This window comes from Phaenicophaeus curvirostris, chromosome 2 (genome assembly GCF_032191515.1).
Source record: "Phaenicophaeus curvirostris isolate KB17595 chromosome 2, BPBGC_Pcur_1.0, whole genome shotgun sequence".
Lineage (NCBI taxonomy): Eukaryota > Metazoa > Chordata > Aves > Cuculiformes > Cuculidae > Phaenicophaeus > Phaenicophaeus curvirostris.
This window is the reverse complement of record NC_091393.1, coordinates 56,193,840-56,217,295: the sequence shown is the minus strand read 5'-3', so window position 1 is coordinate 56,217,295 and position 23,456 is coordinate 56,193,840. Positions and strand designations below refer to the sequence as shown.

Below are 23,456 nucleotides of genomic sequence, written 5' to 3'. Positions count from 1 at the left end.
ATCTTCCCTGGAGGTGTTTAAAGGACAGGGGTGGATGAGGCGCTGAGGGGCATGGTTTAGTGATTGATAGGAATGGTTGGACTCGATGATCCAGTGGGTCTTTTCCAACCTGGTGATTCTGTGAAATGCAGGATAAATCAGGACAGAAATGCTAAAACAAAGCAGGCATTGCTAGTGAGCCTAGCATAACTGTCTTAGTATGGACATGAGTATCTAATCTTTATCTACATATTGTTAAAACTTACACCTTATTTTGTTGATGTGAATATCTAAGACAGTAAACTAGCAGTAAGAAGGTTAATAATTGGGATTCATAGTATTTTAGACAGACAAATCTAATAGATGCTATGGAACAAATTACCACTAACTTTTTCATCAACTTTGTTTTTTAATACCATTCTTCCCCGTCAGTGACTGTGTTAGGTTTTCTCCACTGTCCTGGCTTTCCTTTAGCAAACATGAGCCTATGTGAGGCACTCGGTTGTGCAGTAAAGCCACAGTGCCACCATCCTTCCTGCAACCTGGGACCTGCATTGGGTCCAGCGCTCTCCTGGGCAGTAGCAGCCCCATGGCCAAACATGTCGGCACCTCATCTCTTCTCCTAAAACCATCTTGTCAAGAGCCCAGCGAAAAACTTCAAGTTTAAAAAGTGGATCAGTTGTGCTAGAAAGTTTTCTGCTGAGCTGTGATTAGGTGTTCGGAGGGGGAGAGATCATTTCCAACATAGCCTTCGGAGCCCTGTTTTAGCACCACAGAGATCATTTGAGCGGCATAATAAGAAGCCACAGTGACATAGGCTTATTTCCATTTAAAACTGTGGAGAAGTAGGTATGTGCTGTAGCCCAGCTGCATATGATGGAAACACGGGGCCTCCCCGTGTAGTTCCAGGAAATGAGTTTACTGTATCTGTGACAGCCATCATATTCACACACCCTTAAAGCAGCAGAGCTCGGCGTGGTTTTTTTCCACTGCAAGCATTAGTCAGGCAAGCCCAAGGTTATGCTTGCCTGCAGCCACCCTGTGCTGGCTCCAGCCTGGTTCGTCTTTCCCTGACAGATTCCCCAAGGGTGCTGGACTCCCTGTGGCTTTGTCCAGGAGCAGCGGAGCGGCGCTGCAGGGCAAGCATCTGTGTCACACCCGCTGAAACGACAGGGCACTGGAGAAAGCATCGCTCTGAAATTATCTTTTGAGGTGGAGAATGCCTTTAGGATCATTTTGTCTAAATATGGCAATACAAGTTTTTTTGAGACACAAATTATAAAAACCACTTTTCCCTATGGTTTCAGTTGCTGCAATGAGTAACGCCAGTTTCTTCGTTTAAAAAAAAACAGAATGAAAAAAGTGACAGTGGGGAGAGTAACGGTAAATATTCAAAACCTGGTAACCCAAAAGAATTTAATTTTCTTCATCCATATCTGCATACCCATTTAGTCTTCACTCAAGGCATGAGCAGCCTGCATTGGGAGGCTGGGTTACTGTATAGTGCATTCTTTTTAGTAATTTAAAGGAAAGCCAAAGCAAACACAGTTTAAAAAAAAAACCTTTAAAAAGTAAATGGTGTAGTTTGTTGCCCTCCATATGGTTAGCTGTCTCAAAGGTCATAAAATAGGGGTCCTTTGGTGGGACAGCTGGGTTTATTGTAGCATATGCAGATTGTTATTTTGGCCTTAAGCCAGATCTGCCTAGTTTTTCCATTTTGCTTCTCTGATGAGAAGAGGTGGTTAAGGTGACTACAAGGGGCAGTTCTGTGATTTAATTCATGTTTGTATTAATGAGCCTTTTTAGAGTATTTAAGATTAGAAACCAGTCTAAATAAAATTCAAGTGCAAAAATTGCAAAGTTCACTTGTTTTATCAAAAGGCTGAGCCTGCAACCAGGCACAGCCCGAGCTCACACCATCTGACAACCAGCACCTCACAGGTATTTAAGCACTATAGTCATTGATGATTATACTGTGAGGCAAACCAACAGAAGCCAGAGAAATCTATGTTGCTCCTGTAGCCTCTTAGAGTGTGGGTGTTTCTATCTGTACATATGTATACATCCATAGAAGGAGGTGTGCACATAGAGCAAAGAAAAATTGCACGCATCCAGGAATCCTCTATGTTATGATTACTGCAATTTCAGAATTTTGCTGCTTTCTTACTGCCCACCACGAGGGTGGCGTGCAGCACCTGGCTGCTTTGGCAGAGGAGGTGCCAGCGGGCTGCTCCCTGCCTGGCACAGCACCAGTAAATTCCCCTTCAGCAGGTCCTACCCCATATTGACCACCCTTCCAAGAAAACAGTCTAGTGCTTTTCACCTTGTCATCATTGGCAGCACTCATGGGTTGAACACTAGTGTCCTTCTCTGCTGGGAGGAGCAGCCACCAAAGGGAACTGGAGCTGTCAGAAGTGGTGTTAGAGTCCTGGAGGGACCATATAAGTAAAGAGCTTTTTCCAGCGAGGTAAATGGTGTTTTCTGTAACAGAAATAACCTATGTAAAGTAAAAGTGAAGTTGGCAAGCACTATAAACGCTTAAGCTTAATAAATGCAATATTTAGTAGTGTATATTTGCTGCTGAGTTTGTAAAGAAAACTAGACTGCAAAGCTGGCAGGACCTACCAACTAAGCACCAGAAAAAGGAATGTCTTGAAGTGCTCAATAATCATAAGGACATTGCCTTCTCACCTAAGGACAGACTGAATGCAGTGTCTTTCCTGGAACTAATAGTCATCAATTTGACTAATAGTCATCAATGGCAACGTGAACAACTGACTGAGAATTTAGAAAGACGAGACATTAGTTAGTCCGTGCTGGTCTCTGAGTAAAGGTGGTGTAAAAGAGAGTAAGTTTTTGGGCAACCCAAGTATTTTCACCAAAAATATTTCACTCCATTCATTAGCTACAGGTGATGCATTCTATGTTAACATCTATTTTAAATGCAAGCATTTCATGGTCATTCCTTTACACTTTTTCATAGCTAGACAGCATATTAAAGATCATTTCTTTACTTTGAAATTCAGCTTTTCTATATTTTATTCATTTTGCTTCTACCTAAATAAAACCATACAAATCTATGAACAGTCAGTAAGTATAGAGCATATATCACCATATATCACTGCAAAGTGTAATAAGTTGTTTAATTACTGTAGATATATGAGTAGAGACAGATTTCAATGTAAAGAACTACAAAGTTCGGCATTAAAACTCCATTTAATTAGAAAGCATCATGTTTTAATTTTTTACCAACTGATGAAAACCATTCTCTAGAGAAGGAATTGAAAGTGCAAATGCGAAATAAAATTAATAGTTTAATTATTTTTTGTGTGTGATTTAGAACATTACATTTTGTATCTTGTTGACCTATTCTCTCCTTGTATCATGTCCTTCCTATGTTTCCAATTACTTTGATGGTAATTGATAAGCAAACTGAGAGGGAGAATGCCTCTTTCAGATGTAACTTGAGAATGCCTCTTTCAGATGTAACTTATTTTCTGAACCAGATGTGTTTCACCCAATTAAGTCAAATGAATATGAGAATGCCTAGCCCAGAAGCATTTGCTGTCTCATGTAGTATTATTAAAATGAACAGCTTTCAGTTGTTTTTCTTTAATTCCTTTACTCTGAAGTAGGAAAATGTGTGTCCATTGTCTGAAAATTAGAATATGTTTATAGCTGTGCATACCCTAAGCTATATGAACATCATTGTTTAAAATTTAAAGAAATAAGTTCATACTGTGTACTCTATGCCCTGTGGTACATTTCAAGATCTAAAATCTGGCATAATGCCAACTTTTTGTCTAAAGATCATTGCTGTTGTATTTGTTAGCTGGATTTGTTCATCTTTTATTACCTCTTGAAATAAAAAGGTTTTTCTTTGGTTAAAATTCCTCTCTTCCCTAAAACATTCTTCTTTATTATTTCTCTTGGATTAATGTATTGCTTGTGGAATCCCAAGAACAACTCACTTTTCCTACTAGGAACCTACAGTTCATCCCTTAGCCTTACATGCAAGTGATTGTGTGTTTCTCTGTAGAGCTGCTAAGGATGTGATTAGCTCTGCTGGTAGGCCCTTTGGAAGACTTCAGTCTGGACTGCTCATGTGAGCAGACTGCTGCCCATGATAAATTCCATTTTTATTCAGGGACTCCTTCTGGAAGTGAGGGTGGTTGTTGTTGCTGGGACCTGTTTGGAAATGTGGAAGTTCTTTGTTGTCTGCTTCCTCCTTGCTTTTTCTTTGCCGTGCTTCATGACCTGACCCTTCTTAATTCCTCCAACTTGCAGAACTGCTGCTAAAAAAAGAATTAGGTTTCCATGTCAAAATCCAGCCCTTCTTCACTGCAACAGTTTGTCTATGTAATCGTGTAAAATACAAGGATTTCTCTTTGGCATTTGAGGCAGTACAAATAGATGGATTCAGATTGATATATATGTGTTTGGATTTGAATGATAAGACTATGGGTTTCTATACATGTAGTTTATGCTTACAATTGGTATGACCTAATTTGCATTTTCAAATAACCATTGCCAATTAAGATCCTCTGTGACTGCATGTAGTGCCAAATGCCATGTATGAACAAGCCATATTTAAACATGCAAGTCTAGTTTCAAACTTCTATATGTTTTCATCTCTTGTTAAAAGTAGTTCCGTTATTAGGGAGAAAGATTAAGCCTATTTTTATCAATAATGCAGTAAGGCCATGCCTTATGCTTTAAAAATAAAGTTTTGGAGCTTAGGTCTAGTCTCATTAAACAGCATCCACCATGTTGCTGCTTTTTTGTTTTCTTGCAGAACATAGGAAACTTGGCAATCTGACTGTAACAGTGAAAAAGACCGTCCCCTCTCCAGAAGCAATACAGATTCTCTACCAACGCATGAGATATGAATATGAGTTTTATTACTATGTCAAAGAACAGTTCCACCTGCTAAAACGCAAGTTTGGACTGAAGTCTCATATCAGGAAACCACGTCCCAGACCCGAGTTCTTCATTCCTTCTCCCCTGGAAACGGAGGAACCGATAGACGATGAAGAAGATGATGAAAAGTGGCTAGAGGATATCTATAAAAGGTGATGGATGGAAGAGCTATGCTTTCTCTTCTGGTGACTTCTCCAGCTTTGTTAAGATTTTTTTTTAATTATTATTAAAAGCGATTCCTTAAGGAACTGAGTTAATGGGCAGCAGCATTTCAAATGGAACAGAAAAGACTATTCCCACATGCTTGGGGCCATCAGCAGATACTTGGTTTTGCAGGCATGAATCGTTATACAGTGTTGGCTCTGTAACATTCTTGCTATAGTATGGTTCAAGAGAGAATTATCTGCTATCCATCACAAAATAACTTCTGGTGTACGCAACAGTCCTCTGGGAACCTGCAAAACATAAAAGAATAGATTAGGTGGTCTCAAGAAGTATATTTTACACTCTCATCTTCCTCCAGAAACAGGTGCTCATTGCATAACGCTGCTGGCAATGCAAACTACTGCAGGCAGTGAGCCATTTCGGAAGAGTGATTCATTTTGCCCAGACCACCCTGGTATCCCAGTGGCACAGTCAGAGCCATTGTCCTGCTTGTGCACGTCGAGGATGGCAGGTTCAGAAAAGGGCTACATAATGGCTTCTGTATAACCCTGTGCGGGAGGGCAAAGCTGCTATTCTGGCAAATTAATATTAGTGGGCATAAGGCAACGTGCAGGAACTAGATGTTTTTGGTAAACACTTCTGGTTCATAGAGTGGAAGAAGTTACCTGGTCAGTGAATGGCAACAACAGATGAAAAGTGTAAGGCAGGATTACCTTAACTGTAGAGTTTTGTTTCTGCAGTGGAGTACGTTTCTATTAGACACTGAAGGAAAAAGTGCTGTGTACAGTTTTCATGTTCAGGAAGGGTATTTGTAGATTTTTATTCTTCTTATGGGTCACAAATTCAAAGACATACAGAAAAAGTCACTCTTTAAAAAATGCAGATGATCTGGAACTCCTATTAAGCATGACAGGTATTTCTGCACTTGCAGAGTTTAGTTGTTCATATCTTAAGCTGAACGCAGCTGCCCCACCTGCACAAACGCCAGATATCTGCTGTCAGTATGGCTAGAAGTTCAATTAACAACGTGGACGTACTTGTCTAGTGGAAATACTTCAGAATGGTAAAACAAAGAAAAGAAACAGGCGTACTGTGAAACCAAAGCTGATTCAGTGATTGGTTGGTAAGAGAATCACTGTGAAAGCTGCCCTTGTTAATCACTACAAGTATTATCGTCAAACGCTAGAAACGGGGTGGGTGGAGGCTGGAAGGGGAAAGGGCAATGGCTCCAATATATGACATGATTCTGTCTTTAAGGTGAGGGTTCCTGGTGTTCCCTGTGACATGCAGGCTTGCCAGCTGTTCAACAGCCTGCCGGGTGCAGAAGTGACAAACCTGCATGCAGCTATTAATCTGTCTGCTCCATAGCAGGATGGAGATGGGAAGAACATCGGGGGTCTTGATGAGGCCTCAGCTTCTTGTGCATCTCTGTTGATCAGAGGAAGCTGAACTAGTAGAGGAGAATAGCAATAAATTCCTGTCTTAGAGCACAGAAAAGAAGCAGAGCTGAGGAATTGCAGCTCCTTGCCAGGATGCATCCCAGTAACACTTCAGGGGCAATACACCTCTGTGTAACTCTTCCTTTCTCATCTACTGGGCAATTTTTACTTCCCATTCTGTGGCTGCCTCAGCACAATGTCTGTCATCTGCAAGGTAATCCTTCAGTTTGAAATGATAAGCGAAAGTTATTTTGTGATGGACGAGGCATATAAACCCCAGCTAAGCTCAAATGTGCTTTCCAAGGGTTTCCTCTTCCATGAGCCTGCTGAGAGCCAATAGACGTTATGGCCCATCTTCATCACCAGTGAGTTTTTACTGTACCTTCACACAGAGAACAAAAATAAAGAAGTGTAATCATGTTAAAACAAGATGCTAACTTACAGAAAGTATTATGTAGAAGATTCTGTTCTCATCATTAACATCCAGGTTGATGGTAGCAAAGCGCTACCATGGTGGAGCACATTAAAGAAAGCTGAAAATGGCACAAATAACAACTAACATTAGCTATGATATGCATCTGCTGCATTGTATATTTTAAGTGGTTTCTATGAAATTACATTGAAAGAGTAATGATTAGTTTACACACTGTGGAGTTGTTAGGTTTTGGAAAGAAAACTAATATTCTCACCTTTCAGAAATTCTGTTTGAATTCTTCTTGCCAACATCATAGTGGAATAATCAGTCATTTAACACATTCACCCTTCCTGCAAGTTCACTGATGCTTACTGTACAGTCTATTTTTATCTGTTTATTTAATGGTATCTTCAGCATCACTACTTGTAACCTAAGTACAAAACCTGTTTAATGATTTATTCACTAGGTTTTAACATTGTTGTATTTTTCATAACAAATCAACCTGGCCTCTCCTCCTTGAATGGTACTTTACAAATTTATCTGGAACATAGCGTCCTAAGATTCCTGGTCCTACAGCCTATTTGCCTGTCATGAAATAGATTTCCTTACTTTTTAAAAGGTATGCATTAAGCTGGTTAATCTTTGATTTATTTATTGAAACTTTTCAGCACATTCCAAATTCTAAGTTGCTCAGGAAGAAGTTGATTTAAATGATTATATTTTGGTCTGATGAATATTTCTTATTCCAAACAAAATCATTGTTTGTAAGCCTTTAGCCCACGACAGCTTTGTAGGAAGTGCCATGCATGTACTTGTAAATCTTTGTGGGGGGGAAAAGGTGGGTGCTTGACATTTATGAAAATAAGAAAACATATGTGTACATGAGCTTAGCTATAAATGAAAGCAACATACATTTTGGGATGAAATATTCTTTAACTTATTCACTACCATCTCCTGAAATATAAATAAGCCATACGACTATTTTTCAGTCCAGTGATGTTTAAAAATAAAACTTGTGCATTTCTTCCTAGCACCATAGTCCACTTCCTTATGCTAGTTTTCTTGCCTGGGCACAGCAGTGGTGAGCAAGATGTTCGAGTTGCACCTAGCAGAACAGGATTGGACACAGCATAGTTTAGCATCTGAAAGTCAAGATTGGGGCAGGTTGTTTCTGGATTATTCTATGCCCTAAACTTTCTGGAGGTGTAAGCATGAACATGGAATTATTTTACTCACTTCAGATGTGCAGTAAGTACCCCAAAATACATTGTCGTCTGTGCTTTATGGCTGCTAAATAGAAGTTTTATGTAGGAGAGAAACAGCTTGGTCCCCGTACGCTGCGTTTTACTAGACATGGTATTTCATGGCCAGGCATAAAAGCTCCAAGAGTCCAAAACAATGTTATAATGTGAGTGAAACATCAGTGCTTTCACACTAGAGAGAGAGAATCAAACATTGTTAAAATGCAGCATTCTGGAAAAAAAATAAATTTTAGTTTAAAGTTTTAAGTGGCAGTGATAAATGGTGCAGTTTTTTCTTCCTGTTTATTTCTCTTCCACATAAATTATTCTGATGATGCAAGGCTAAGTCAGAGTGTCTAAAATGTTCTCTGCTTATGTGTAGAGAAGTAGCTCAGCAGAACTGAAGGTATGTAAAACTGATGGTGTATTTGAAGCATTTAAATTTCTTTGTCATTCTTTATCATTGGAGCTTTGATGAATTAGTTGAATGTTAAAATATAGAATGGTAAATAGTGTCATAAAGACACAAAATTACAAATTTTAAACACTGGAGAAGAGATTTGTGGATTCCAGCCATTGAATTCTTCCTCCTTTCAATAATGTGAAGGTAGATTTTTTTGACTAACAAAGGAAACCACACTGCATGCTAACTTGGATCCTCTTATCAAATGAAAAAAACATTGTCTGCCAAAGGATAAGATTCTACATCCTCTTACAAAACAAAAATAATTCCCAGTTAAGGGTAATGGTGCTTTGATCCTTACCTCCATTTTAAGAAAAGGAACATCTGTGACATTAGACCATAGCCTAATACAAGACAGCAACACTTTTGAGAGCTACCGTACTGTAATACAATACCTCAGCATTCCTTCTATTTTATTTTTAAGGTATCAGTCTTTATTGCAAAATCAGCAAACATATATAACAGTTGATCAGCCTGCTTGCATGAGCCAAGACGAGAGAAAAGAACTAAGCATTGTTACGTGTAGACCTCCATACATAAGACTCCATGGGAAAAACAAGAAAGGTCTTACCAAGACTTGGAAGTGCCTGTTTAGTGGGTTTGGAACCACTGGGATCACATTTGCATGGTTTGCCCCATGGGAGCGTTCACAAAGTTGGGCTCCACTTAAGTCCCCACAGACATGGTGGGAAGGGTGCTGGAAGGCAGCTGCATGAGAAACAGGTGTGAAAAATTGGGGTGTGAAAAAAATCCCCTGCAAAAATGTTAGGTGTGGATGGAAGGGATCTTATTTTGAAGGTCAAAAGTAAAATTCCAACCAGCATAAATCAAATGCTGGTGTCTTACTTACAACTGAAAAACTGTCACACATTTTCTTCAGTTTGTCCAGAAATGGCATTGCACACACTGCAGCATGAAGTGAACTTCTAAGTTCCATTGAAAGCTTTTGAAAATGGGTGTGTGTAGTGGAAGCATGAGCACACCACAAGGGTTGTGTCTCAGCACTGATGTTGGATACTGTTATATTGGAAAAGCCTGCATGTGGAGTGGAAGGTTGTTCTGGGAACAAGAACGGATTAGAAAGGGGGGAAGTTTTCTGCAAATACATATTTGGCCTTCCAGGCACCATAAGATGCTAAGATGTGACCAGTGGTATATTTGAAGGTGGTTTTGAATATAAACATGATTTACCTTCTCTGAGTACATAAAAGAAGAATGCAGGTCTGGTTTTGTATTTAACTGATTGTCACTGAAAAGGTAGCTAATAACACTGCTGTCAAGCAGGCACGGTAGGAGTGTGTTTTGTGCAACCTTTGCCACACTGCTGTTCCCTTCTTTGGATCTGATGGGCAAGAAGGCTGATGGCAAACAATTCTGCTACACTGCAGAAGAACTGGTGATGTGAAAAGCAGACATTAGCAGGAATACATGGATGCAATGCTGTTCAAGGTTAAGAATAATGGTCTACACACTAGGATGATATAAAACATCCAGCAGAAGTGTGACCCAAACTGCTCACTCTTTATGACGTTGGCTCATCTGCAAAACTTAAGACCATGCTTCAAAATCAAATACTGCTTCAGAATTGTGATTTATATTAAGTTAGCGATTTTTTGGCTTTTTCCACACACTTCCGAATTGCCACTCTTGCTCAGAAACTTGGCAAAGTATAAACATAATGCCTGTGCCTGTATCGAATGTGCAGAAGCTGATCTAGACATAGATTTGATCCTTCAGCAAACCTTCTTCTGGGTTGAGTGCAAGCAGTGAGCTGAGTGAAAAAAATACTTCTCAATGCAGTGGTGCTTCTAATGAGCAGAGTAATATTTGGCTAGTGCACCACAAGGTAAAGTATTCCTGCAGTTTTCCTGTTTACCAGGCCAGGACAATAAGGGAGGCTTTTGCTGACCTCAGGGCTCACAGGAGCCTCGTCAGGTAGCAAAGGCCAATTGCATCTCCCAGTTTGGAACTCGTGATTGTCTTCAGTTCAGGTGCAAGAGGAAAACAGGGACGGTTACAGTCTGTGGCAGACACAAGAGCAACACTCCAAGGTATGGCTTCCCATGGCATGTGATAATTTCTCTTTTAGGAGCCTCAGATCATCTTCTTGTTTTGGTAAGCTAAGGTTGCAACCGAGGAGTGGAAATCCTCTCCAGTCATTTTTAACAGAAAGGGCCATCGGGCACTGGCAGAGGCTGCCCAGGGAGGTGGTTGAGTGTTTAAAAAACGGGTAGATGAGGTGCTCGGGGACATGGTTTAGTGGCAGATAGGAATGCTTGGACTTGATGATCCAAGAGGTCTTCTCCAACCTGGAGATTCTATGATTAGTCTTTGATTCCCCATAGAAAACAAGTTCCTTGAGGTCGTGCTGGAGAGATGTGCTAGAACAAGAAGCAGTGAGGTGCCTATGCCTCACTGAATAGCTGTGAGCCTTTTTCATTTTTACTTTCTCTATTAGTATAGGCTATAGTTGGTGTATTTCCCAAGGTCAATACGTGCAGGGTAATTCTGCACTGACCATATTGTCTGACCAGCTTGGAAAATGATGCGTATCTTTATCCTTTTGATTCACAATGGAAGTAAAGAAGTGTTGTTCTCCCCATTTCATACATTGGGAATGGATACAGCAAGTGGGCAAGTGATATTCCCAACTTCACACAGGAAGGCTATGAAAAAGCACTGATCTGGTACTTTCCCCTCATCTTCTCCTAGTCCTTCCATTATCTGGACAGTACATGTCATTAAAGCTTTTGCCTTCCAGGGAGCATCTTAAGGAAGTGTGAGCAAACAGGGACATAAACCACACTCTTCTGTCTATATGCTTGTGTTTTGTAGAGGAGGTTTGATGCTCTTGAGGTTGCACCCACTTTGTAGGTGTCGGCTTCTTTCCTGCTCCAGATCTAGTTTCTGCTCTGAGAATTAAAGCAAGTCCCAGCCTGTCTCTATGGAAATAACTGAGGCTTAGCAATGCCAAATCCATCCTCTTTGGCTTCAGGACAAAAGGCTGAAATGCACTGGCAGGTGAGCGCATCAGGGTGCAGAGAAGTCTCTGCAGTGTCAGTGCTTTGATGTGAGCAGAGACAGTCTGTGTCAGCAGCAGCTCTGGATGCTGGCGTCTGAGCAGGGAGTGGGAAATGGAGCTAGTGTTTCAGTTGTAGCTAGCTCGTGGGCATTTCTGCCAAACCTCCTTTGGACAATTTGTGCTAGTCTTGTCAGCACATGCTGGGGGAAAAATCCTTTCTTCCTGCACTTCTTGGGACAGAAAGCTGGCAAAGAGAGCCTGACAGTGCCTCACTTCCAAGGAGGCAGGAGGGATATGTGAGGGTGCAGGGGAGGGAGGGCAACAGTCTTCTGCCTGTCTGTCCCATGGGTGACTGAGCTCCAGGATGTTTCTCACCAGACCCAGGCAGGACAGTGCTAATAAAGGACAGTGTTGCTCCTTGAAGCCTGAAAACCCAGCTCCTCATAATGGGGTTTCTTGTCAGAAACTCTGCTGTGTAAACTCCCTGGAGTCTACATGTAATTGTAGCTTTCCAGCAGGTTTTGGCCCAAAGAACGTGATTTGGCCCATCAGTGTTGGCTGGAAACCGAGCTTTCTAGTGACTCCATAATCCCGCTCTTGTCAGTCACGCCACTTGGGTCTGTGCATGGGGCTCTTTGTGATAAACCTCGCTGGAATTTGGAAACCATTCAGCAAATTTGACCTCTGCTTTGTCTTATAAATATCACAGTGTCAAGCAGCATCGCGCATGTCTTATCACTCCAAAGCTAGGAGAAGGAGATGGAATTATGTGGTCAGCTTTGATTTTTCCAAAACAATATCTTCTGAGTCTAAGGAAAAAGCTTTTCACTTCTCAGAATGAAGAGAATGCTTCTTTTTGCCTGGGGGAAAGGGACTCTTCCCAGAACTTACTCTGATCGCTCATGGGCATGCACCAGTCAGCCCAAAGGAGCCTAAAGCATTTTTGTCTTCTGTAGGAAGAACACCACAGCAGCCAACTCCTGTGAGGAAGGAATGGTGAGACCCGTTTCTGTGTTCTCACCACAGGAAAGGGAACAGAGGATCGGCAAAACCTTGGTCAAGAGCAGCTCTGACCAAAGCTAAGAACTTCTTATTTCTCTGCAAAGTTGACAGAAAAGTGCAAAATAGATAGCAAAGCTTGCACTGGACCAGTCCAGGACAAACAGGGAAAATCCATTTAACTGCAGGTCAGCATCTTTAAAGAAAGCTGCTGCTCCTTGCTAACATAAGGAAGGTCAGGCCCTTTCTTTACTTAAAAAACAGATGTGGTCCCATGGTGCACTCTTCCTAGCCCTCTTCGTGGCTGCTGCCCAGGATGCCACAGCCGTGCGGGTGCTGTCACAGGCAGCAGAAGAGAACGCAGCGGCACCTCTGCTTTGGGAGCCCCTTGCAGCTGGCACACCAACTTGCTGCCAAATAGCTGCATGGCCCAGCCTAATTGCTTAAAGCTTTCCTTTTCCCCTTGTCACAAAGGCTGGAGTGTAGTATTTATCTACTCTGCAAAACTTCCATAAGAACTGGCACAGTTTAGCAGAATTCCTGAATAACAGGGATCACAATAGCTGCAGTGGAACCAGACCTTGCAAACACAAATGCCTGCACTGGTTGCCTCTGCAAGCAGGAATCTTGCTCCTCTGTTTGCCACCAATTCCAGCAGCAAGTGTCCCGCACCACTCAAAATCTAGCTGAGGTGCAGCTGCCTAGTGTGCCCCAGGCATTTCGGCTTCCACCTCCCTCTTTTCATGTCTCTTATGGGGGCACCAGAAAGGAGCCTTGGCTCCACTGGAAGGCAGCTGCATGTAGGTCTTAAAACACTCAGGGACTTTGCACTGGTTCATACTTCCCCGGAAATAAAAAGGAGGCACTGAGAATTTCCCTGGGGAAATTTTCTACGGGGAAAACCTCCTCATTTTCCTGCCACACACCAAGATGGGAAAAGAAATCTGAAACAGGATGGGTAATCCCCACCTTCCCCAAAATATCCTTCCAGGTTTTGGCCAGTCCTGATGTACCGTGAAGCCAGCCATGTCATGTCATGTCATATCCTTGAAGACTCCTCTCACAGGCAACAGGAAGATGATCAGAGGGCTGGAGCCCTCTGCTATAAGCAGAGTCTGAGAGAGTTGGGGTAGTTCAGCCTGGAGAAGAGAAGGCTCCAGGCAAACCTTATAGCAGCCTCCCAGTATCTGAAGAGGGCCTACAAGAAAGCTGGGGAGGTACTTTTTACAAGGCCAGGTAGTGGTAGGATGAGGAGGAACGGCTTTAAATTGGAAGGGGGAAGATTTATATCAGAGATAAGGAATTAATTCTTCACAATGAGGGTGGTGAGACAACCAGAACAGGTTGCCCAGGGAAGCTGGAGATGACCTCTCTCTGGAAGGGTTCAGGGCCAGGTTGGATGGGGCCTTGAGTAGCCTGATTCAATGGGAGGTGTCCCTGCCGATGGCAGAGGGGTTGGAACTGGACAATCTTTAAGGTCCCTTCCAACCCTAGCTAGTCTATAATTCTATGATTTAAGGTCAAGTAGTAATAGCAATGACTACTAGTAATAATATTGTGTTTCCCTTACAGTATTAGGGTTCAGCTGAGTAGCAGATGTCGCCAAAACAACTAAAACAGTGCTTCATATGCAAAGGAAACCATATGCAATAGGTGGATGAGCACAGGTTAAACTGTGGGAGCCTCTTGAGGAGGCCTAGACTGCAGTGCTCAATGTCTCGGGCATAGCTGGCCTTTACTTCTTTCCTCCCCTCCAGTGCATGCCAGTCATTTCAGTTTAGATGAAACAAGCTTTTAGAAAAAAATAGCAAGCCAAGCCAAACTGAAGTATTCATTGTTTTCCATTGTTTTCTTGAGCTTATCCCTCCAAAAGTGGTCAGCTTTAGTCCAGTGAGTCAAAAGGTATTGGTCCCTTACTCATCATTCCCATTTGCATTGCTCAAGAGGAAACGTAGTAAAGAAATGTTGTGGGCAAGCCCTGAAGCTTGCACTGGGACTCAATGGCTCTTTCTCAGGGAAGCACTACGTTAGCTGTTGGGACTTCAGGCTTGAAGACTGTGTAAACAGTTACTGTAATTTGGTTGGGGCAAATGGAGCCTGCCTGAAGGTGCCACCCCAAAAGAAACTACAATCTGAAACAACCAAGTGGAGCAAAACCAAGCTGGCACACACAGCAACAGTAGGGTTCCACAGTTAGACAGCTTAGATTAGGTTTCTGCACAGTACAAGAACATATATGTATATGCATGTAACTTCAAAACATTTAACTATGGACCTCTGGAGCACCACAGCATTATTAGAAATAAAAGATGGAAGGGTTTTGTTTCTACAAAGTTTGAAAGAAGTTTGGAGACCAGAGCAGAGAAACCAGGAAAGAGGTGAGATGCGTGGTGAGGTGAAGGAGCAGAAACCTGTACAAGGCAGGGGTGTGAGGAAAGCTACATCCACTGCGGGCACAAAGCAGCTAGCTATCCATAAGGGACCTGGCAGGAAGGCCAGTTACAGCCTCTCAGGCGCTGCTGTTCCTGTCCCTGCCACTTGTAGGCACATTTGTGAAAAAACACCTTTGTGCCCACACCTGTTAAAAGACAGGAGCACACAGCAAAAGGGAAGGGATTCAGCCGGGACATAGTAATGGGTCCAGGTGAGACAGTTTAATAACCTCGGAAGTCACTGGCTTGCAGGTGTGGGAGCCGGGTTGAGGGGAGATGAGCAGAAACATGATCCTTTCTTCCTTCTGGTTCCCATCAGTGAAGGCCACTGCTGGTGCAAATTAACCAATACTGTCCATTTATAAAAGGAAGCAAGGCTGTCTGTAATACTGTTTCAGGCTTTCTTCTAGCAACTGGGCAACATCAGCTTTGATTAAAGGCTTTCTTCACCTCTCAATCTCAACTCTGTGCCCTCTGCTTCTCGGAAAAAAAAAAGTGCTAATGACAGGGAAGGCTCTGGGCTGATTCCCTTTCCCCAGCGGCAGAGCTTTCGCTCCCACTGCAGCCCCTCGTTCCCACACCTCATGGGTCCCTGCATTTCACTGAAGAGCACGTGCTCCACAAAAATGTACTACATGCTCTCAGAGAAAGCGTCTGTTTATCAAAGGATCATAGAATCACTAGGTTGGAAAGGACCCACAGGATCATCGAATCCAACTATTCCCATCAATCACTAAACCATGCCCCTTAGCACCTCATCCACCCATGCCTTAAACACCTCCAGGGAAGGTGACTCAACCACCTCCCTGGGCAGCCTATTCCAGTGACCCTTTCTGTGAAATATTTTTTCCTGATGTCAAGACTGAACCTCCCCTGGCGGAGCTTGAGGCCATTCCCTCTTGTCCTGTCCCCTGTCACTTGGGAGAAGAGGCCAGCACCCTCCTCTCCACAACCTCCTTTCAGGTAGTTGTAGAGAGCAATGAGGTCTCCCCTCAGCCTCCTCTTCTCCAGGCTAAACACCTCCAGCTCCCTCAGCCGCTCCTCATAAGGCCTGTTCTCCAGCCCCTTCACCAGCTTCGTTGCTCTTCTCTGGACTCGCTCCAGAGTCTCAACATCCTTCTTGTGGTGAGGGGCCCAGAACTGAACAGAGGATTCGAGGAGCGGTCTCTCCAGTGCCGAGTACAGAGGGAGAAGGTCCCCCTTTGCCCCTCAGCCTCCTTTCTCCTTTGGCATTGCAGCCTGATGAAGCACCGGCCGAGCCCCGGGGAGCTCCCGGAGCGGGGACACGCGTGTCCCTCTGCCCCGTGAGCCGCAGGAGGAGCTGCTGGGAGAGGAGAGACGCCTCCGGGAGGGCTTTTCCCCGCTCCCGGCGCCGGGCGGGCACTAGAGGGAGCGCGACCGCGGGGCCTGGGCTGGCTCCGGCCGGCAGAGCAGCCGCCGGCACTGGCGCTGGGAGCGGGCTCCGCCGCCTCGCCGCCCGTCGGCGCTTCTCCTCGGCTGTAGCCGGGGGGCGGCAGCATCCCTGGGCTCGTTTCGCTCCCTCCCGGCCGAACCCGCCGGGCCCCGGGTACCTGCGGGCCCTCGGCGAGCCGGGGGAAGGAAGGAGCTGCCTGGAGGGAGCCGGGGGTGGCGGCGGCTCGGGGAGGGCGAGGGACGGCGGGCGGGAGGCGAGAGGAGGAAAACCGGGGGGTGGCCACGTTTCTGGAGAGCAGAGGCAGGGCAGGCTCGCCCGAGGAGAGGGGAAGGGAGAGGAAGCGTCTTGACGGGTGCTGGAATGATAACGTACAGCTTGCTTTTCAAGAGCCAGAGGAAGAAACCAAGTGTGTGAAAAGTCCTTTCGGGGCTGGAGCTGTAACAATCTTTGATGAAGAATCTTTGATGAACAAGTGTAAAACCTGCAAAACCGTATTCCCGCTGACTTTTGGCAGGGGAAAGAACAAATTGAACTCCTGCACAGATGGTACCTTTCTTCTACTGTGTCCAGTTCTGGGCCCCTCACCACAAGAAGGATGTTGAGGCTCTGGAGTGAGTCCAGAGAAGAGCAACAAAGCTGGTGAAGGGGCTGGAGGACAAGTCTTACACGGTAGGGTTGTTTAGCCTGGAGAAGAGGAGGCTGAGGGGAGACCTTATTGCTCTCTACAACTACCTGAAAGGAGGTTGTGGAGAGGAGGGTGCTGGCCTCTTCTCCCAGGTGACAGGGGACAGGACGAGAGGGAATGGCCTCAAGCTCTGCCAGGGGAGGTTCAGGCTTGTCATCAGAATTTTTTTTTCATGGAAAGGGTCATTGGGCACTGGCACAGGCTGCCCAGGGAGGTGGTTGATTCACCTTCCCTGGAGGTGTTTAAGGCACGGGTGGACGAGGTGCTGAGGGATATGGTTTAGTGATTGATGGGAATGGTTGGACTCAATGATCCAGTGGTTCTTTTCCAACCTGGTGATTCTGTGATTCTGGCGACCTGAAAGCCCAGAAAAGATGAATAGCCTAAACCTTATCACTCACTCTCAATATCACTCACTATTATGATCCCAGCTTTGCAGGGCACATTTAGAAGCACATGACTTACCCAGTCTCACACTTCAGGAACAGGAGCCTAGGTTTCTTCCTGGCACCTCACTTTAAACAGGAGCCTTCCCCCCACACACACCTCCTGCCCTTCCCATTACCTCTCCTCCAGCAGCACCATAGAGGAATGGGCAATTACTTATCTTTCGGTGAACTCACGTCTGGTTCCTTGTCCACTATTTTGATTCGGACAGAACACAGATCCTGGGACATGGGCACAGGGAAAGATTAGGTGGTTAAAATCTTATGCCTCAGGCCCCTCTCCAAGGAAAAGCTGTTGCTAACTTACAGCTGTCTCCTGCTCTCTGTGGAATGAAAGGGAAGTCCATTCAGTCTGGTGAAAATAAACCCACCATCATAGCTGGCATTCTCGTTGGTAGTCTCAGTGCAGAGGCCAAGGATTTGAGGGCTATGACATATGAGGCATCTCACTCCTAAAGAGCTTGAACTGGGTTGAAACGTGTCATCAGAAAAGCATGAGGAGCCTTGTGCTCCCGCTGTCAATACAGTACTTGCCCTCTTCACACAGACCGGCTTTCCTTTTCTGTCCTGCCAGTCTGGCACATGGCATGGGGACCTTTTACTGTACTTTCGCTTTAAAGGAGAAGGACACCCACTTTCCTCTGACTATGCTCCAGAACTCAAACATCAATCCTGAAGCTACGATTTTGCCATCACCATTTACTGTTTGCCCTCTCTCCTCCTGAATAAGAGGTAGTGTCCTATCCTGGCTACTACCTGGCAGGCACCTCATCATCTCCTCTGCCCGTTCACCCTGCTCTCTTTTTCCCCACCTCTTCTGGGCATGAAGCTGAGTGCCCTGGCGGTATCTGGGTACAGTGGCACACAGCTAGGCAGACTGTCAAGTGGATGAGCAGTGAGAAATGGGCCATTGCACAGACATCCTTCTGCTAATGGTCTGGTGAGGAGGAATTAGGAGTCCCTGTAGATGCAACTGCACTATGCTGCACCCAGGGAAAGCCCAGGGTCCTGGGCAGCAGCTATGATTTTGATCTCCTGGTGATGACTGCCAAGGGACTTGAGAAACTCCCCTTGCATTTGCTAGTCATGGAACATCAGCCATTTGAGCATCCTCTAGCATTTGAACTTCCATGAAGAAAAGTGCTTCTGGTTTGTGAAGCAGTATTGGCTGGAAGGCCACAAAATCAGTGCTTATGTGTTTTGTTTGGTCTTCGCATCACTTAAAATGAAGCTACTATGAGATGTTGCAAAGGCAGATGTTAAACAGAGGAATTAAATCTCGTCAAAGAATTCTTTGGCTCACTGGGTCGCCACAGGTGCAGCTCTAAGAATAAAGCAGTTGTCAGGAGGTCTTCCAAGAGCACAGCAGCGATGTAGCTGTGTACACGCTCTGTTGTTGTCAGCCTTTCCCTCCAGTTTAGGATCAAAAGCAAGTCCAGGGCTATGCAAGAGGCTATCTCAGGCAAGATGTGTTGAATCTAGTGAGGCTATTTATCATACGATAGGAGAAAGCAGAAGCTTTCATCACTGAGGCCTGGAGATTTTTCTCTTTCCTGTTTTATCAACAGGTCTGAGAGTTTATACAGGCTCCTCCTAAGGTGTGAAATCTCTCTTGAAGTAAGTTTCATAATCTTCCTGGATGCATTAATTTAATATGGTAAACAAGCACAGCGTGCAGCAAATAGGCCAGAACAATTCTGTGAGACATAAAGGTACAGTGACTGAGACAGAAGTGGTGGGTGGATACGCCACCAGCAGAAACCAAAATGCAAAGCAAAGTATTCTAGAAGAGTTTTCGTCCATGAAAACTGATTTGTCACCTTACATAACCACTGTAACCACCTCCCATTTTGCAAGATTTTCCCTGTGGAGCCTAGTCCAACAGCCTCTGCCTCTGTGAGTGAAATTAAGGAGGTGAATCACCCTGGGGATGACCTGCAGGCTTTTCAAGTGAAAGAGTAATAAAATAAAATAAAAAATAAAAAAAAAATCAAACTTGTCTTAAGTCTCCATGCTTTCCCAGGAAATTCGGGGTGGCCTGGTCTGATCTTTTCCTCCTCTGCATTGACAGACAAAGGTGTTCTGGAAACAACTTAAATAGAATCATAGAATCACCAGGTTGGAAAAGACCTCTTGGATCATCAAGTCCAATCATTCCTATCTGCCACTGAACCATGTCCCTGAGCACCTCGTCTACTCATCCACCTGTCACTTGGGAGAAGAGGCCGGCTCCCTCCTCTCTACAGACTCCTTTCAGGTAGCTGTAGAGAGCAATAAGGTCCCCCCTCAGCTTCCTCTTCTCAAGGCTAAACAACCCCAGCTCCCTCAACCACTCCTCATAAGACTTGTTTTCCAGCCCCTTCACCAGCTTCGTTGCTCTTCTCTGGACTTGCTCCAGAGCCTCATCATCCTTCTTGTGGTGAGGGGCCCAGAACTGAACACAGGATTCGAGGAGCGGTCTCCCCAGTGCCAAGTACAGAGGGAGGATAACCTCTCTGGACCTGCTGGTCACGCCGTTTCTGATACAAGCCAAGATGCCGTTGGCCTTCTTGGCCACCTGGGCACACTGCTGGCTCATGTTCAGTCGCTGTCAACCAACACCCCCAGGTTCCTCTCCTCCAGGCAGCTTTCGAGCCACTCTTCTCCTAGTCTGTAGCACTGCATAGGGTTGTTGTGCCCCAAGTGCAGGACCCGGCATTTGGTCTTGTTAAACCTCATGCCATTGGACTCTGTCCAGCAGTCCAGCCTGTTCAGATCCCTTTGCAGAGCCTCCCTACCCTTCAGCAGATCGACATTTCCTCCCAGCTTAGTGTTGTCTGCAAATTTGCTAAACGCGCACTCAATGCCTTCATCCAGGTCATTGATAAAGACATTGAACAGGGCTGGACCCAGCACTGAGCCCTGGGGAACCCCACTTGTCACTGGCCTCCAGCTGGAGTTAACTCCATTTACCACCACTCTCTGGGCCCAGCCAGCCAACCAGTTTTCCACCCAGGAGAGTGTGCGCCTGTCCAGACCAGAGGCTGACAGTTTCCCAAGCAGAATGCTGTGAGAAACGGTGTCAAAGGCTTTGCTGAAGTCCAGGAAGACCACATCCACAGCCTTTCCCTCATCCAGTAGGTGGGTCACTTTGTCATAGAAGGCGATCAGGTTAGTTTGGCAAGACCTGACTTTTGTGAACTCGTGTTGACTGGGCCTGATCACCCGGTTCTCTTGCATGTGCTTCATGATAGCACTCAAGCTAACCTGTTACATGACCTTCCCTGGCACTGAGTTCCAACTGACAGGCCTGTAGTTTCCTGGGTCCTCCCTCCGTTCCTTCTTGTAAATGGGTATAACATCAGCCAGCCTCCACTCACACAACGAGTCCTTCTCAGAGTTGAGTGGACTATGCACTATTCTCCAACTTAAAAACAAAAAGGCTGGAAAAATCTAGGTGAGGGGTGCTCCAGCAAGGCTATGTGGACAGTTCTGTAGCCTCTGAACACCTTCTTCTTAAGGGTATGAAAGGGGTTTTAAATTATATAGTGCCCAGAGAAAGGGAGGACTGCAGCTGGTTTGAGTCCTGTGGTGAGGAAATTAAAAGAATAAAAGAATTAGAGGCAGCTCTTTCACATAGGTGATTAGTGCAAAGGAATGTCAGATTTGGGAAAGAAAAATTGCTTATCAAGCTACAGATTTATTAAATGTGTTCCAGACTTGCATTGCTTCATTCAAGTTTAACAGAACTGTAATATTTAATATGCCCTTAAGCAATTTAATACTCTCCTGTACAAATCACTGGAAAATTTAAAATAGAAAAATATGTCTGGGCTTAACTGTAAGAAGAAGGGGAACTCTGTACAAAAACAGAGGAGAAAGAATGCATGGGGAAAGCTGAATACTACTGAATATCTTACCACATGTATTATTCTGCTGAGTTATTAGTATGTGTGCTCTCATCTGCAGGCTAAAGGAGGAACTAGCTGTAATAAGTTACAGAACAACAATTTTCAGCATCAGGGCTCAAGACTAGTATCACAGCATGCCCAGAAACTATTCCTCGGAAAGCAGCTTTTATACTTTTTTTTTTTTTTTGCCTTCAGAGAGCACAAATTTGGATTTCTTCTTTAAGGAAATGAAAAGCGATTGCTGGTGCTGCTTATAACAGACAAGAAATGTTGCTGTCAAACATCATATAATTGCTTTCACAATAAAAAGAGATGTAAACACTGAATTGGTACATCACCGAGGCATTAAAGGCAATCTTTGTCAGAGAGAGAGGGATTACGAGCCTGTAAAATGCCTCACTGCCACATAATTGCATGTGAATATAAGCACATCCATATAAACATATTTCTGCATAAATATTTTGGATCTCATACCCTGCATAAGAAAGTTTCTTCAAGGTTCTGTGTGCCCAAGGTGCACAGGTATCTATTACAGTTTGGACAAGAGGATGCTATTTAATATTGGGCAGGCATGTGGGAAAGAAGGGAAGGGCTTTATTTTATGGTAGTCAATTAGACTGCTTGACTTGGTTTTTTAAAGAAGTAAATGCTCTTAAAGCAGCCTTCCCAACTGATTAGCTACATTATAAAAGCATACTCCTGAATTCATAATTGCCCTGAAGAGGGTTGGGTCAGAAGAAGCAATGGTGCCTGTTGAATCTTACAAGGAGACATTCTCAGGACAGAATTGGAGTGTAGGACGGGGATAGTTAGATATGTGATGAGTACATCCATCTCAGTCTAGGTGTAACTGATACAAAACTGCACATAGTATAACTCTGTACTGGTCATTTCCAATGACACTGAATCATTCTGTCAGTCAGCGCTTTGCTGCTGACCCAGACCGACTGCCAGGAGCCAGCATGAGTCAATGACATATACAGAGATCACAGGGCCTTACAGAGGCTGGGAAGAACCACCGCTCCCAGGGAGCAGACTTACTCAGAACATAAGGGACAGCAAGATTTGCCAGAACTCGTGAATTGAGTTAGGCAACAGCTGGGACCAGAATCTCCCCTCTCCTGCCCTAGTCACACACTACAAGGCCCTAAGCCATTTTTAACAATTATCATTTCCTTCTATTGGCCACCTCAGACTAACTCTTTCCATACTATTTACAGGCTGGAGGACTGAAAGTGACCTCCTGAATCACTGATCCCAGTCCCATCTAATTGGAGGCAACCACATCATATGAGCCTAGTCAGAAATGCCTTAAAGTGAGCAGGGTGGTGGGACATGTGATGATTTCATCCTTCCAGATTCCAGAGGCAACACCCAAGTGGCTGTAGCAGCGATTGTCTCCTGCTCAGACATTACAGGAAGATTGTGGTTGCCTGTTAACAAAAGGGATTTGTGCTGAAAGGTGTTTTGTTTTGCATATAATTTTCCTGACTTGGCTATGGAAATGCATGTGAGGTGGAATCTGGGTAGAACAGCAGCTCATCTCTCCCACCACACTGAGCAGCAATGGCACTAAGTAATAAAAGCAGTTTGCCAGCAACTGAGACCTCAGAGAGCCCTATTGAAGCAGGAGCTGGTATAATATCAGAAAGATCTTGTGTATGGTAATGGGGCCTAATTTAGACACAAATGTGTTAGCAATGTCTGCCCTTGAAAAGCACGTATTTCATGGCCTCTGGGAATGAAAATGAGTTTTGTGTCAGCACTGAATTGTGACAAGCTACCAACAAAGCCTACTTAGGAGAAGCTGGTATGTTTTCCATAATTGATGTCCAAAAGCTACGTAGAATTACCTGCAGCAACAAAGTGAAGGTAACAAGCGAAAGATATTCTGTTGTCAGGAGCAGGAAAGGGAGGGGAATCACGTAGCTCAGGGCTTTTTTAAG

General features: G+C 44.4%; 2 protein-coding genes across 2 annotated transcripts in view; both read left to right on the top strand.

Moving 5' to 3' along the window:
• The window catches only part of UST (uronyl 2-sulfotransferase), a 165,985-nt gene extending 159,908 nt beyond the window's left edge, over positions 1-6,077 (top strand). Inside the window, exon 8 of the mRNA XM_069852158.1 lies at positions 4,775-6,077. Coding sequence (XP_069708259.1) covers positions 4,775-5,055 — 281 coding nt within the window. The 3' untranslated portion in view covers positions 5,056-6,077. The remainder of the gene's footprint in view (positions 1-4,774) is intronic.
• TAB2 (TGF-beta activated kinase 1 (MAP3K7) binding protein 2) overlaps positions 1-23,456 on the top strand; it is a 183,818-nt gene that overhangs the window by 40,108 nt on the left and 120,254 nt on the right. The gene's annotated exons all lie outside the window — the stretch shown is intronic.